This window comes from Spodoptera frugiperda, chromosome 10 (assembly GCF_023101765.2).
Source record: "Spodoptera frugiperda isolate SF20-4 chromosome 10, AGI-APGP_CSIRO_Sfru_2.0, whole genome shotgun sequence".
Classification (NCBI taxonomy): domain Eukaryota; kingdom Metazoa; phylum Arthropoda; class Insecta; order Lepidoptera; family Noctuidae; genus Spodoptera; species Spodoptera frugiperda.
Window position 1 is genome coordinate 8,623,481 of NC_064221.1, and position 15,264 is coordinate 8,638,744.

Here is a 15,264-nt window from a genome sequence, read left to right on the forward strand (position 1 = left end):
TCAAAATATAGAGTTTCCTGTTTCCTCATTATACAAAGATATTATACGGGGTTGGCGTGGTCTAAAAATAAAAGTCCCTAAAATATAAAAATTTTACAAAAAAAAAATATTGATAAGATTTTGACATCAATAGAGAATTATAAATATTTTGTTACTAAATAAGGTTCTATAAACCATCCCTTTATAACGCACCTCTGTAATTGCTCAGAGGTCTTAAGACTCTTTGAAAATTTTACGTGGATGTATGTTTTCTTAGATGTTGATATTGGATTTACATAATATGTATAATGTAAATCTCTAACAATACATATTAACCTTTCAAAGAGATCTTCCAAGAGAGATATGGCAAACCTCTCTATTTTTTAACCTTAGATTTTCTCCTGTATCGTGGGTGCGTTTACAAACATACAAGTTCACATACACACGACACCCAGACCCGAAACAACAATTTGTAGATCACACAAAGAGTTGCTCCGTGCACGAATTGTTAAAACTATAGAGCTACTACTATTTAGGGAACAGAATGTAAAGTTCCCTAAGGAATAGAGGATACCACCGACCAAGAGAGGTGATCGTGTCTGGTGGGCTTTCTGCCCTCTCTCTCTCACCCTTTGTGTGATTCGCAAATTGTTGTTTCGGGTCTAGGTGTCATGTGTTTATGAAATTGTATATTTGTGAACGCACCTACGACTTATGAGGAAATCCTAGTGCGGAGCAACGATTTGTTTTTAAAGAAAACCTACCCAGATAGTGCAAAGGCGTTACTAATCTATGTTATTTTCTTTTCCAGACTCCCACTACTGCTGATGACCGTGGCGTACTACCAGATAGTGAAGGTGCTATGGCGATCGGAGAAGATACCGGGCCAAGCAGAAACTATCAAGTTGGCCCCGGCTGAACAAAGTAAGTAGATTTATCCCCTGTGCTCATCAAGCTAGAGAACAACCAGTATAAACTGACCTTCGAATGTGCGGAAAAATCATACAAATCGAGACCATCATACACTGGACTTGCAGCTCGATGAGTGGTACCTTTGAAGTTTAGCGTAATATGAAGGGATTATAGGATAAGTACCTACAAGAATATTTTAAATACAAAAGGTGTTGTAAAATCATCTACCACGGCTTTAACGGGAGGTACTGTTGTATTTGCAGATTACAACGTAAAAGGCCGCTCTTAATGGAAGCGTCCGCAGGCCCGCATCGTACGCATTCCGTAAGACGTCATCAGTACGCAACGCATGTAGGCATTGCTGATGATGCGGTCCATACGACACGGATCAATGGACGCAGTTGTATGAGTTTCTATACAAGACAAACTAAAATCCGTTGTGTGCGATGTGTACAATGCAGGCCTGTGGACGCGTACTTTAAGTATACTATTCTTTAAATAATTCGTGATAAATATATCTTTTATGGAAGTGTGAGTAACAAAGTAAACCCTTAATACTGAAATGCTACTTAATTTTAAGTTGTACTTAAATATCGTGCTATCTCTGTCATTTTACAAAGAATTTATAGTGACAGAACTATTTTTGAGAGCGACTTAAAATTGAGTGGCGTTTGAGTATTTGAACATAAGTAACGTTGATCCAGAACGTTCATAACAAGCGATACATAGACTGGCAAACGTGGAAGGTGGACCAATTTAACCTTAATCAGTATTTCATTCCCCCATCAACCCTGTTCTCAGAATGTCCATTTACAAATTCCGACCTTAATTCTGTGGCTCTAGTGAAAAGGGGTATAAGTCCGATTTTGCCGAAAATGAGTTAAGTACACCAAAGTGTTCAGAAAAAAATGCTCTATCGATCGGTGAAAACGGATCTAACCTATCTCTAAAAATAAAGAAGTTACTGTGTGCAAAAGGGTTTAACTCAAACAAAAAAAAATTGAAAGTTCGGGTATAAGTATATTCAAATTTCTTTATACAGAACTATGACATCTTTAATTTGTGAGTAGGAATTTAACTAATTATAGATTTCCAGCGTTTCGTTTTATTTGGCGTAAAACGGCTTAAGTGTACTTGTTCTTTAAAAAATGTTTAGTGAATAATGGTTTTACTAGACATAAATCTCTTTTCACCTACATAAAACAGAAAAATCAAAAACAAGTCTGTTGACATCTGTTTTCACGTTTTTAATATTGAAATTAATCAATTTAAATCGATTTAACTGTATTTATATCCTACGAGTATGTTTCATTTTACGTGAAAAAAGTTACGAATGGACGATTCGGGGTAGGTACAGTGCGGGTGGGTGGGGAGCGCGCTGCAACTCGATTTACTCGATGCTTTTTTTGCTAAACCAAAGCTGTTATTGTTTTTCCGTTTATGGATTATTATTTTTGAAAATCGATAATTACGCGAGTAAGTTGTATTCTTTTTCACTTATTTTAGTCAATTATATCAATGTTATGATACAATTTAATGGATTTTAGTTAACATGTACCGTTTTACACTAAGTTACTAGTCTCTATTCTAATAATATTATATCCTACAATAATACCTAAATACGAATGATAACTGTCTATTTCTGTAAAGAGTCGTAACTTGTTGATATAGGTTATTCTACTTATTACTCGGTGCTTTTTTTTGTTATTCCGTTTATTAATTGTTACTATTTTATGTTTGTTATTTTCCTATTTCGGGACCACATTGTCCCGGACCTTTAGAAGGCATACGAGGAGCCGAAGCCAACTCGCGGAGGCCCGTTGAACAATTTTAATCTAAATGTAATGGGACATCAACCGGCGATTATCCCTGTATGCACTATGGAAATACACCAAAGGACAATCCCCGGTTGATGCAGGACTATTGCGAGATATGGTAAAAAGAAATGATAGGGATATGGGTGTGGGTGGCTGTGGAATAGTTAACCGGTTAACTATGGCGTACTAAGGCCCCTGCCCCTGACCAATATTGATACATACGGATAAACAGGCAGGGGGTGACTCTCAAACTCAATTACTGGGCCCCCGAAAACGGCTAGCATGTAGCGACAAGGGGGCAACATACGTTGAGCTACTTGAGGAAGGAGAGGCATCCCACGGCTATTAGAGCAATCCCGGAAGTACGGTCAAGACCCCTACCAGCATCTTACTGGGATACATCCTTCCCCCGAGTTGGAGTTGAAGGCAACTCCACTCTTGCAAATCTCCACTCAAACTTGCCGATTAAGGCAAGAATGAGGTAGGAGAGGCCACTCCGGTTAGTCACAGGTACTAACTGGAGTCGAAGAATAGGGCCTCTCCCGGGAGTCAGGTCCGTGGAGTCGCCAATGCCCAACAGCTCGCCACAAGCTGCCTTGCGGACCTATTTTATGTTATTATTGTTATCATTAAGTATTAGGCGTCTTTCCCGCTCGTCCGCACTGCGGACGACTGGGAATGTTGCGTTCTGTTCATCTACTCTGTGGACGTATAGAACATATTGTTCCTAGTCGTCCGCATCCCGTCATCTCACGTGTAGTCTAAGAGTTAATCAAGAAAATATGAAAATTAGTTTAAATATACATTCATCTAATAAATCTAAAGATTTTTTTACGTATTTTATACCTACTAAATGTATAACATAAAAATATGTCACATTTTAATTTAACATTATTTATTATAAATAATAGTATATCCAGGAGATTGTATCTTTTAAAACTTTTTACATATTAATTGTATTTAAATTCATATTGATACAATACTCAGTAAAATTAAAATGTGAAACATTTTATGCTATAAATTTAGTATAAAATACGCAAAAAATACTTTAGAATTAGTAGGTATGTACTTTTAAAGTAATTTTCATATTTTCTTTATTAACTCTTAGACTAGACGTGAGGTGACAGGGTGTGGACGAGCGGGAATGACTCAGTATTAGTTGTATAAGTAGACCAATTTTCCGATCCACTTTATACGCCAAAGGTTTTTGCAGCGTTTCCCAGGGGTATTTTTTTAAAGTAAATAATATTTCGTTTTTGAATGGCTGGTCGCTATAAAGTAATTTATTAGTTTTACTTGTGTTAAAAAAAAACACTATAAAGTATTTTTTTAGTTTTACTTGTGTTAAAAAAAACACTATAAAGTAATTTATTAGTTTTACTTGTGTTAAATATTAGATATAAGTTACACAAAATGATTCATATAAGTCTTTATGTCCCCCTTAACTTGTCTGTAATCAATGTGAAAAAGGGAATAAGTAACTATTTTTCATATTTTTTAAATTTTAATCATGTTGATGGTAAGTTTACAACAAATACACGTGTTTCTGATAGTTAATCACTTATTATTCCATTGAATTACTTAGTTATCATAAAAAATATTCCAAATGCGTATCCTTTTTCACTTGTGTAAATAAACTTTTGATTTAAATGTAAAGGGGTATAACTTATTTTATACCCTTAAGGCTTTCATTTTGTGGTTGGTATAAGTCACTATTTCGGAAACTATTAAGTTTACATAAAAAATGACTCCATAATAGCAAAGAGCATAAAAAGTTTACCTATAAAACACATCACATGTATTTAATTCGGCAGCAGTTTGACCGCTACAAATTTTGAAACATCGCGCGGAGCGTTTTTTGCGTCTCCTGTAAAGTTGCATTTTTAGACTTACATCCCTTTTCACTAGAGCCACAGAATTTTGTCTCCAAAAGGTCGAAGATGGTATTTGTCGAATTTCCTGTATTAATTTCATCAATTATGGAATGTCCCTGGCATTGACCCTTACCTATGAGTTTTGACATCTAACCTTGAGCCAGTTTTCTTAAAGTACAAAGACCTTTCTTCCTTAATAGAAAATAAGGCCTCATTAATGTCATTATTATTGCTATTGATGTCGTTTTCAGAAGAAAATATTATTATGTTCGTCTACTACAAACGTCTTAAGAATCTTTTCCTTATAAAAATACCCGAAATCATTTAAATTGGACGGTTTGTACCCTTACTATGAGTTTACTTTACGTTGAAAGTACGTTGAAAGGAATTACGGTTCGGACGAAGCGTTTCGCTTCGTCGTTTATTCCGCGTACATCGAGGGACTGGAACAATCTGCCTGCTGCGGTTTTTCCATCCGAATACAATGTGGGTGTCTTCAAGTCTAGAGTGAATAGGCGCTTAATAAACTAGTGCGCCTCACCATCAACGATTACATCACTACTTACCATCAGGTGGGATTGTAGTCAAGCATTAGTTTATATCGAATAAAAAAAATGTCGTTATTTTCAACGTTAGTTCGTTAAAAGTTACGTTAATTGGTTGGCTTATTCGATCTGGCCAATCAGTACCCTTAGTAGGACTCTCCTGTTTGCTTTACGTTTAAAGTAATCGAAACGAGAGCGCGTTCGGCGATCTGATTGGCCGGCTCGAATAAACCAACCAATCAAAGCGCCGTAAAGCAAACTCGAACTAAGGGCACCAATGAAAATGGATATAAAAGGTAGGTCGTTTTTATAATGACGATTTATATTATGGCCATGTTTTTTATAGTTAAAGCAAAGATACTATAAAATAAATGAAAACAAACACTGAATAAAGTCGAAACATAGCTGTCATGTTGCTCATTAAAATTAATGTTACTAAAACCTTTTATACTAGTGAATGTTTCTGTGTTTGTTTGTTACTCAATCACGTTAAAATGGCTGAAGGGATCGGAATGGAATTTGTAATAGGGGTAGATCATGGTCTAAATGATAAATAGTAAATTTAATAGATATAATTTTTTGCAAATTGATAATAATACTTTTACACGTTAATCTCTAAAATAAGATGAGGCCGTCTGGAATAAGAATACTAAACTTTTTATCCCACGGAATTGCGAGTGAAGATGCTGGCAGAAGCTAGTAAAAATAATGATTGTGTTTGATAGACATCGCTAATTACTCACGTCATCATCATCTTCTTCAGAAAAAATACATATATACATACATACATAACGTCACGCCCTTAATCCCCGAAGGGGTAGGCAGAGGTGCACATTATGTCACATATTGCCACTGTAGTGATCACAGCAGTCAGAAAAAAATAGTCATCGAAAATGTCACCAACAAACATTGGTTTATCAAAAAAATATATTGAATTTGTCGCAGACAGCTAGTTAATTAAAAAACGTTATTTTATTTACATTTTATGAATTTATGCACGAATTCCCTTTTTCTGCACGAGGAGACTTAAGTTTAATTTGTATTCTAGGTGCAAAAAGATTTTAATGGCCCAAAGGAGCCAAAGAGATTCAGACGTGGGTTTTAAAAATAAAATAAAACATTATAGTCCAGTCATTTGGTAGTTTTACCTGGAAAGTTTTCCGGGAGTTTTGAAAATTGGTGAATTTATAGATTTGGGTATGCTCTTTTCGAATTTCAACTTTGCCACCTCGTACACCCGCCGCTCGCGCCGCCATATTGAAAAAATGGCGCCTAAAAACGGTTTTTTATTAATATCTCCGTTCCGACGCATTTTACGAAAACATATTTATCTACAAAATTAAACTAGAAAAAAATTCCTACAATTTATGTATTGATAACTTTTTCATAAAATCAATAGTTTTTGGCGTACGAGCGCCGCAAAGTATTATTTATCTGCACCACCACGTGTACAAAAAATGTGTGTTGTGTAGCAACGCCTGTCGCAACCGAGGGCTGGGCTCGCTGTCATTGCAGAGGTAAGTCCCCTGTTTGAGGAGTGGCTAGAGAGGCGCCATGGCGTCATCACCTACCGCCTGACGCAGGTGCTTACCGGACACAGGAATTTCGGTAGGATCCTGTTTTTGATTGGGCGGGAGGAAACGCCCGGGTGTCATCACTGCGAAGACCGCCCGGAGGACACGGTGGAACATATAACATAACACATATAACATCAGAAACAGGAACCTACCGAAACTAACCTGTTTGTACAACACACATTGTTTGTAAACGGTTTTTTAATAATATCTCTGTTCCGACGCATTTTACGAAAAAATATTTATCTACAAAATTAAACTAGAAAAAATTTCCTACAATTTATGTATTGATAACTTTTTCATAAAATCAATAGTTTTTGGCGTACGAGCGCCGCAAAGTATTATTCATCTGCACCACCACGTGTACAAGCAATGTGTTTTTTTTAAATGTATCAATTCTTAAAAACTAATTATGATATCTCGTTCAAACCAATTTTCTTTGAAAGTTTCCATTAAAATCTACAGCATATATTTTTTTTAGTTTTCTTACTCACTTATTTTAAAAGTTAGAGGGCAGGACACATTCGATAGACCTCATTTTTCCACTTTGGAAGTGTCTATCTTTCAAACAATTGATTTTGACGAAAAATGGTTTTAGGAACCATGACGTATTTTTAATGGCCTATCCATAGACAACCATCACGGATAGGTTAGACGAAAAAAAATTTTTGAAGAGGTGCAGTGACCGCGCGCTCTCCCCCTCTATCTCGGAAACGGTGCACCGTATAAAAAAAAGTTTAAACAAAAGTTGTAGAGAATTTTGTATTCTACAATATTGGTATTGAATACAAATACCAAAAACCATAGGAAAAGAGATATTTCGAAAAAAACGCAAAAACATTATTTTTGGGACCTTTGACCCTGAATTTTAAGGGTTGCTTACACCCTACCATATGTAGGTTTTGAGACAAGTTTCAGGCAGTCAATATACAAGTTTATACAAAATTACAGCTGGGTATCTCAAATTCCGAGGTAAAATCCTATTTTGACTGGACTAATAATACTTTGCGGCGCTCGTACGCCAAAAACTATTGATTTTATGAAAAAGTTATCAATACACAAATTGTAGGAAATTTTTTCTAGTTTAATTTTGTAGATAAATATTTTTTCGTAAAATGCCTCGGAACGGAGATATTAATAAAAAACCGTTTTTAGGCGCCATTTTTTCAATATGGCGGCGCGAGCGGCGGGTGTACGAGGTGGCAAAGTTGAAATTCGAAAAGAGCATACCCAAATCTATAAATTCACCAATTTTCAAAACTCCCGGAAAACATTCCAGGTAACCCCCTTTTTATCTACCAAATGACTGGACTATTAGACAAGTTAAACATAAATATATTTTTTTATGTAAAACAGTTTTAATATAAAAAGTAGCCTATACAGCCCTGCTGCGCCTTACCTAGCGGGTTTACCGGGGCTCCGAATCGAAAAGCAGGATAAGAACGGGATGGTTTTTAGTCAGTAAGAGTCTGACTCTCTCTTTCGCCTCACCCAACGCGAGGAAGTCATCGGATGATTTTATCCCCCAAAAAAGCCTATAGGCCTACTGAACCAATTCCAGAAACAAAAATCATTCCGAAAGAATGCTTCTTGATGTGAGTCAAAGAAATACACTTTTACATTAAAAATATGACTAATGATAAGCTATAGTCAACAAACCGATTATAGAACAAAAATAAAACCATACAACCATAAATTGAAATCAACGATGTTCATACACGTCGAGCTATACAAAACCAATATAAACTGACCGTTGGATGTGGGAAAAGTTCATATAAAGCGAGACCATCATAAACTGGTCTTGTATAGTTTGATGTGAAGCCATTAGAAGTGTGTACATTCCATGACCATTACAGTCAAAATGGAATGTTCATAAAAATTAAATGAGAGTGAAGTGTAGATTGGTGTTTTGATCGAGTATTTATATGAATACTAACAAACCCGACGAACTCCGTTTCACCACCAATTATTTTTTCTGTTTTCCTGTTTTACTCTTAGAGAATTTTCTTTGCTATAAACATAACGGAGCCCGAGACCTTTCCAACGAATGCAAAACCGTGAAAATCGGTTCGTGCGTTCTGGAGTTATAGCGTCAGGAAGGAAAAGCCGACTTTTTTTTTTATTTTATAGAAAATATCTTTTATTATCGGTAACTGTATTATATCTCCTTTCCGAATTAATAAAAATAGTCCACGATAGTAATGGGCGTATAACTCCTGAGGGACTGCAGAAAATCTATTGTTTGATTACCCAATATTTTTGCAGAACCTTCTTTCTCAGAAACGAATACAATTAAACATTTCCTAGATATATAACATAAAAAGGTACATCTAAGAATTCGATGATCGTAGCAACCGATTGGCGGGTTACGGCAGTTTGTGATAAAATATGATTTTTATTGTATATATCTCTAAGGTCGGAAATAGAATATCGATAAAAATAGAATTATTTGTAATATCGAGTTGACCTTCAAGACTCAGTTACATTCGATTCAGTATAACCAATATTTAATTTTCGTAATCGGTTGTGCTACATACGTCAATTGTTTAAAGCATTAGAATCATTTGTTATGCTTAAACGTGGGACATCCATGCTTTGGCTCGACCGGAATGATACCACGGTTTCACAGAAAACTGACGTGAAACAACGCTTGCGTTATGCCTTGCTGTGTGAGTGGCGTTACTGGAGGCGTAATTACCCTCAACTTTCAAAAGGCCGGTAAGGGAATTATAGGGTTATATTTTCGTAAGTTACCAATCTGGACATCATACTAACTCCAGAGTTCACACTGCTTAAAATTGCTTATTTAAACTGTTAGCGTAATTAAAGTAAGAATCTCGTAATATTAGATGGGTGACTAATCATCATCATCATCATCAGCCGAGAGACGTCCACTGCAGAACAAAGCCGCCCCCCCTTGGTCCTCCACGTAGAACGACAAGCCGCCACCTGCATCCACTGGCTCCCCGCCACTCTGACGATGTCGTCGGTCCACCTAGTGGGAGGTCTGCCCACGCTGCGTCTTCCGGTCCGCGGTCGCCACTCAGTCACCTTCCTGGCCCAGCGGCCATCAGTCCTCCGAGCGACGTGGCCTGCCCATTGCCACTTCAGCCTGCATATTTTGAGAGCTATGTCTGTAACTCTTGTTCTTTGGCGAATTTCCATATTTCGGATTTTTTCGCGCAAAGATACTCCGAGCATAGCTCTCTCCATCGCGCGCTGGGCGACTCTGAGCCTTTCTAAAAGGCCAGCAGTTAGGGACCATGTCTCGGTACCGTACGTCATCACTGGCAACACACACTGGTTGTACATCCTGGTCTTCAGACACTGCGGGATTTTTGACGAGAAGACTTCATGCAACTTCCCAAATGCTGCCCATCCGAGTTGGATTCTTCGAGCGACCTCTTTCTCGAAGTTGGACCTACCTAGCTGGATGATCTGACCCAGGTATGTGTAGTGGTCTACAACTTCGAGTATATCGCTCCCAACGACAACCGGTATAGGTGCAACATGGACATTTGACATGATTTTCGTCTTGTCCATGTTCATTTTAAGGCCCACCTGTTGGGAAACGGTATTGAGGTCGCTGAGCATGGTGTTCAGCTCTTCCAGCGACTCTGCCATTACGACTATGTCATCGGCGAAACGGAGATGAGTGATGTATTCGCCATTAATGTTGATGCCGCGTCCGCTCCAGTCCAAGAGCTTAAAAACGAGTCGGATGCGCATGGTGGCGTTGTTATACAAACACTTCAAAACCTCGATGTATCTATAGTCGATGTGGCACCGCTGGAGAGACTGCATTGGGTGACTAATAACTTATGAAAAATATTTATTTTGACCACATAATACTTCTCTTCAAACATAAGACAATTTTCCTGTCATGCGTGTTGTCGCCCGCACGCGGATTTCATGCCGAGTGGTAGACCGCTCCAGGCCAAACATAGGACAAAGATGTATCATTTGATAGGATGGGGGCGGTCCGTATGCGGACTAGACCCGCATGCGGACGAAAAAACAAATGACAGGAAAACTGTCGTGCGTCGTGCCGGCTGCTGCAGTATTGTGCGTATCACCAGTGGCCAATGTCAAGTTTGTGCACGATTTTGAGACGTGAAAAACAAGACAGGAAAGATTAAGTCGTTCGCGTCTCCGCGTCTATAGAATTAATAGGAGAAAATATATATCATTTGCCCCTCATTAGGCATGAGTCAGCCACCAAATATTTTCACCTGACTGAAATAGCCACACACACACTGCGTGGGCGGAAGAAAACAAATAATATTGTTTCTAAAACAAAACCTACACAGTTTTCATTGATCAACAAATAGTTAGTGCAAGAAGTATAACATTGGAAACAACATTTCATTGTTCGGTCATAACTGTCTTTTCTATTGGTCTAGATCAAACAGGTTAATAGTTCAAAAGAATCTGAAACGCATCTGTAGAAACACCTTTTCATCATAATTTATCGAACTTATTATAATCTGTGAAATGTCGAAGATTTTCGTTTATTTTGAAACAAAAAGATAATTTATAACTTTACTGTTTGTTGTCTTCCATTTAAAAATGTTGGTGTGTTTGTGGGGTTTAAATTGGGGTTGCTGAATACGCTATTTAGGGGTCGAATTTTATTTTTACCCGACTGCGCCAGAAGGGGGTTATGTTTTTCGAGAGTATGTATGTATGTATGTATAATTGTTTGGCACGCTCTGCAGCCTAACCGGCTTGATGGATTTTGACTTGAGAGGTGTCGTTGGATTCGTATTTACTGTGATTGTGACTCTCTAGCCTGAACGACTTGATGGATTTCAGCTTGATAGGGGTCGTTATTAACGAAGTCGCCCAAGGGCTCCCGAATCACCAGAGGCGTTACAAGTGAGTTGGCGGCCTTTAAGGGGGTTAGGAATTTAACGGTTGTTGTGGGGAATCGAGGATTGGAAAGGGTAGATAATTGAGCCTCATGTAACCTCACTCACACAACGCAAGCGTTGTTTCACGTCGGTTTTCTATGAGGCTATGGTATCACTCCGGTCGAGCCGGCCCATTCATGCCGAAGCATGGCTCTACCACACTTGGGTAATTTGACGATGTATGTAAGTGGGATTGCTGAATACTGTATCTAGGAGTCCAGTCGAGCGTAAGGCACTTAATTTGTTTTAAATACAGAATTGTGGTATTTTGTATAGTTCTTTACCTGTAGCGTAGAATTACTCTAGATTACAATTGGATTACAATGGGGCTAATAATAAAGAGAAAGAGTAAGGCTCTAATAAATAGTTACATATTAGATAAATGTTTGTATATGCGTGTATTTGTGTGTGCATGTGTGTCCTTCTTTGTTTAGGTTCTCTTTATTTACATATACCTTTGGATTGCCTAAAGGTGTGACTTATGAAAACCATTTGTGGGTCCATACCCACACTAGACTCTGTCTAGTGTACTTAAAGTTGTATACATGTGAGTAAGTTTAAATAATTTAAATTAAGGCGAAGGTTAAAGTCATTTTGTGTCCTTTCATTTTCTCTTTAACAGCATTCTGTCTGAACCACAGACTGCTTTATTGTTACTGTGATATACAAACATTAACCTTTTCACTATTTAAACGTTTATAATAGTTTTAACTCTTAAGTTTTAATCTACATACACTACACTCTACACTTAGCGCCTTTTATATAAAATTAAGAAAAATAATATAAAGTCTAACTAAGTTTTGACTATAATACAGACTCTAAGTTAAAATCTGAAAAGAAACATTTATATTTTGAAAAGGGAATGTTACGATGGTTAGGACATGTAGAAGGGATGGATGGAATCAGATTTATGAAGGAAATGCACAAGGCGGACATGAATGGAGCCGTCTGTAAAGTACACCCTAGGCGGACATTTAGCGACCAGATTGGCGATATATTAAAGAGGGGCCAAATTAAAAATACCCTTAATCAACGAGTACGCATGAAAAGACTGATGACTGTTGATTAAATGATGCAGCTATTCGTAGTAATAGGTGTTCCATTGTTTCTGCCTGGGGTTTGAGTGCCAGATGCCAAGTTGTTTGAGGTAAGAGCCTTGTGGCTCTTTACAGTATGAGCGGACCTGTTCAGATGGCAGCACGCATGTGTCAGTATACAATCAATGCAGCTGACGGATGTTACTTAAAGGTAAGCGTCCACGGGCCCGCATCGTACGCATCGCACGCATCGTACGCATTTCGAGTGATGTCATCGTTTCGTGTGATGCGGATCAGTGGACGCAGTTGTATGAGTTTCTATACAAGACAAACTGAAATCCGTTGTGTGCGATCCGTACGATGCGGGCCTGTGGACGCTTACCTTAATGATCCGACGAACAATACTAAACAAAAAAACATTTGGGTAGGCCGCGTAATTACTCAAACAGTCAGAATATAATTAACTAAAAGTAAAATTACTAGCCAAAGTCTCATCTGAAACTAACAATTTTAAAAACAAAATGTAAAAATACAAAAGGAAAGGTTAAGAAGAAAATAATAATTATGTGTGTATTTAATTTACTTCAAGATAATGTAATATCTCTTAAAAAGCTATTTGAAACTTAATAATACAATTATAGAATTCAAATTATAAGTAGCTAAAGGCTATTCAATTTTTAATCCAAGACCTTTTTAATATTTTATATTATATCTTATTATAATTTCTTATACCCTATGAGTTTCATAGAAATCAGCTTTGCATAGCAAAGAATACCAATTTTGAAGTATATTTTTATAGCAATACGGTTCAATTTGAAATTTTGAATATTTATAAATAGAACCCAAAGATATACTAGATAAAAGTACAAGATTATAGATGTCTAGATTATATTTTTGAATATGAATGCTTCATTGGTCAAAGCAGTCTGATTTGATCTAAGATTTTCAAATTTTTAGTAATAAAATAGGACGTCTACCCTTTAGGTGCATAGTAGATGACCTGATAAAGTTTGCAAAAAGGCTTTTGATGCATTCTTTTGATGGAGATAGATCATCAGGAGATAAGCAAGTCACCGTCCATGGACACACGCTATCGCTAGAGTCTAAGTGTGGGAGAGCCATGCTTCGGCACGAATGGGCCGGCTCGACTGGAGTGATACCACGGCCTCACAGAAAACCAACTTGAAACAACGCTTGCGTTGTAGTATGAGTGAGATTTCCGGAGACTCAATTATCCCCCTTCCCAATCTTCCCAATCCCCGATTCCCCAATAACCCTTAAATTCCTAACCCCCAAAAGGCCGGCAACGCACTAATCGATGAAGAAAACAGTCCGTATCTTTCGTTAATCTATTTCCATTCATTGTTCCAAAACATGACGTCATTTGCGTCTGTCGTCAGCAAATTAGAGAAAAAAACGAATTTGCCTTTAAAAAAAGTACCTATCAATAGCGTCCGTGTACAAAGAATCCTCATTAAAAGTTTAAATTGAAACCTAAGTTACGACGCAATCAATTAAACCTGATCATTAACAAAATAGTTCTTATTACGTAGGCATAAGGGTGATTTTCCAAAGTGATAATTTATAGGCCCTGGCTAGTTTTCAAGGTTTCGTGTGTCAAAGGGTGTAAAGGATATGTTTAAAAGTTAGGCTTTGAAGGAATTAAGCTGATCCCTGATCCGTGAAATTATCGGTTCTAGCCTTTTAACTATTCCCATAGGCAAAAACCCTATTTCCTACTAAAATTATAAATGCGAAAATATGTGATAATCCATTAAACACGGGTGTTTTCAAGGTCAGAGTGAATAGGTACTTTCTAAGTCTGTGTGCTCCATTTTCGGCCACGTCTTCGCTTCGCCGTTTTGACAAAAGCGGGTTGATGGCCAAACGCAGACTTATCAACGCTAAAATATAATAAAAACTAAATGAATGAATATATCGTTTAAGTCAATTCAAGTTTCAAATTAATGTATGTCGAATATCTCACTAAAAATTAAATAGTATGCATTTTGTAATATACGACAACGTAGTATCTTTTACCTTACTGCGTAAAAAAATTGTATTTATTTTCCACCGGGTAGACAGATGATCTATGTGTTTAGTATGCATTAAGTTTTTATGGGACAAGCCCGCCACAACCTCCCAAAACCGCTGCAACTCCTGTAAGCCAGGATCTACAGTAGACACAACCATGAAAACGACGGAACATTGAAGTCCGGGGCGTCCCAGATACATTAATAATAACTGTCTTGGATCTCGAACCCGATTAGACGGGAAGAGAAAGAAAAAACGATAAATTCCACGAGACAGAATGTACTGAAGCTTAAAGGCACAGAGGAGACTGCTCTCGTTTGCGCTGTGTTGCTTATTTGTCTACTTTTAATAATTTCTTTTTGCCTGTAATATTTTATAACGGTGCAAATAAATAGTTTTGATTTTGTTTCGTTTTTTTTTTGTTTCTTCTTTAAAATAATGATCTAGGTAACTAAGGTCGTAGGGAGCTGTGAGATCTCGGAGCTGCGGACTGCTTAGCGAGTTACCGGGGCTCCGGTTCGAAAAGCAGGAGTAGAAACGGAGTGGTTTTTAGTCAGTAAGAGTCTGACACTCCCTCTT

At 37.4% G+C, this 15,264-nt stretch overlaps 1 protein-coding gene across 2 annotated transcripts in view; it reads left to right on the forward strand.

The window, feature by feature from the left end:
* LOC118277097 (orexin/Hypocretin receptor type 1) overlaps window positions 1-15,264 on the forward strand; it is a 154,105-nt gene that overhangs the window by 118,393 nt on the left and 20,448 nt on the right. For both annotated transcript variants that reach the window (XM_050696547.1, XM_050696548.1), the window contains exon 5: window positions 791-903. In XM_050696547.1, coding sequence (XP_050552504.1) covers window positions 791-903 — 113 coding nt within the window. The remainder of the gene's footprint in view (window positions 1-790; window positions 904-15,264) is intronic.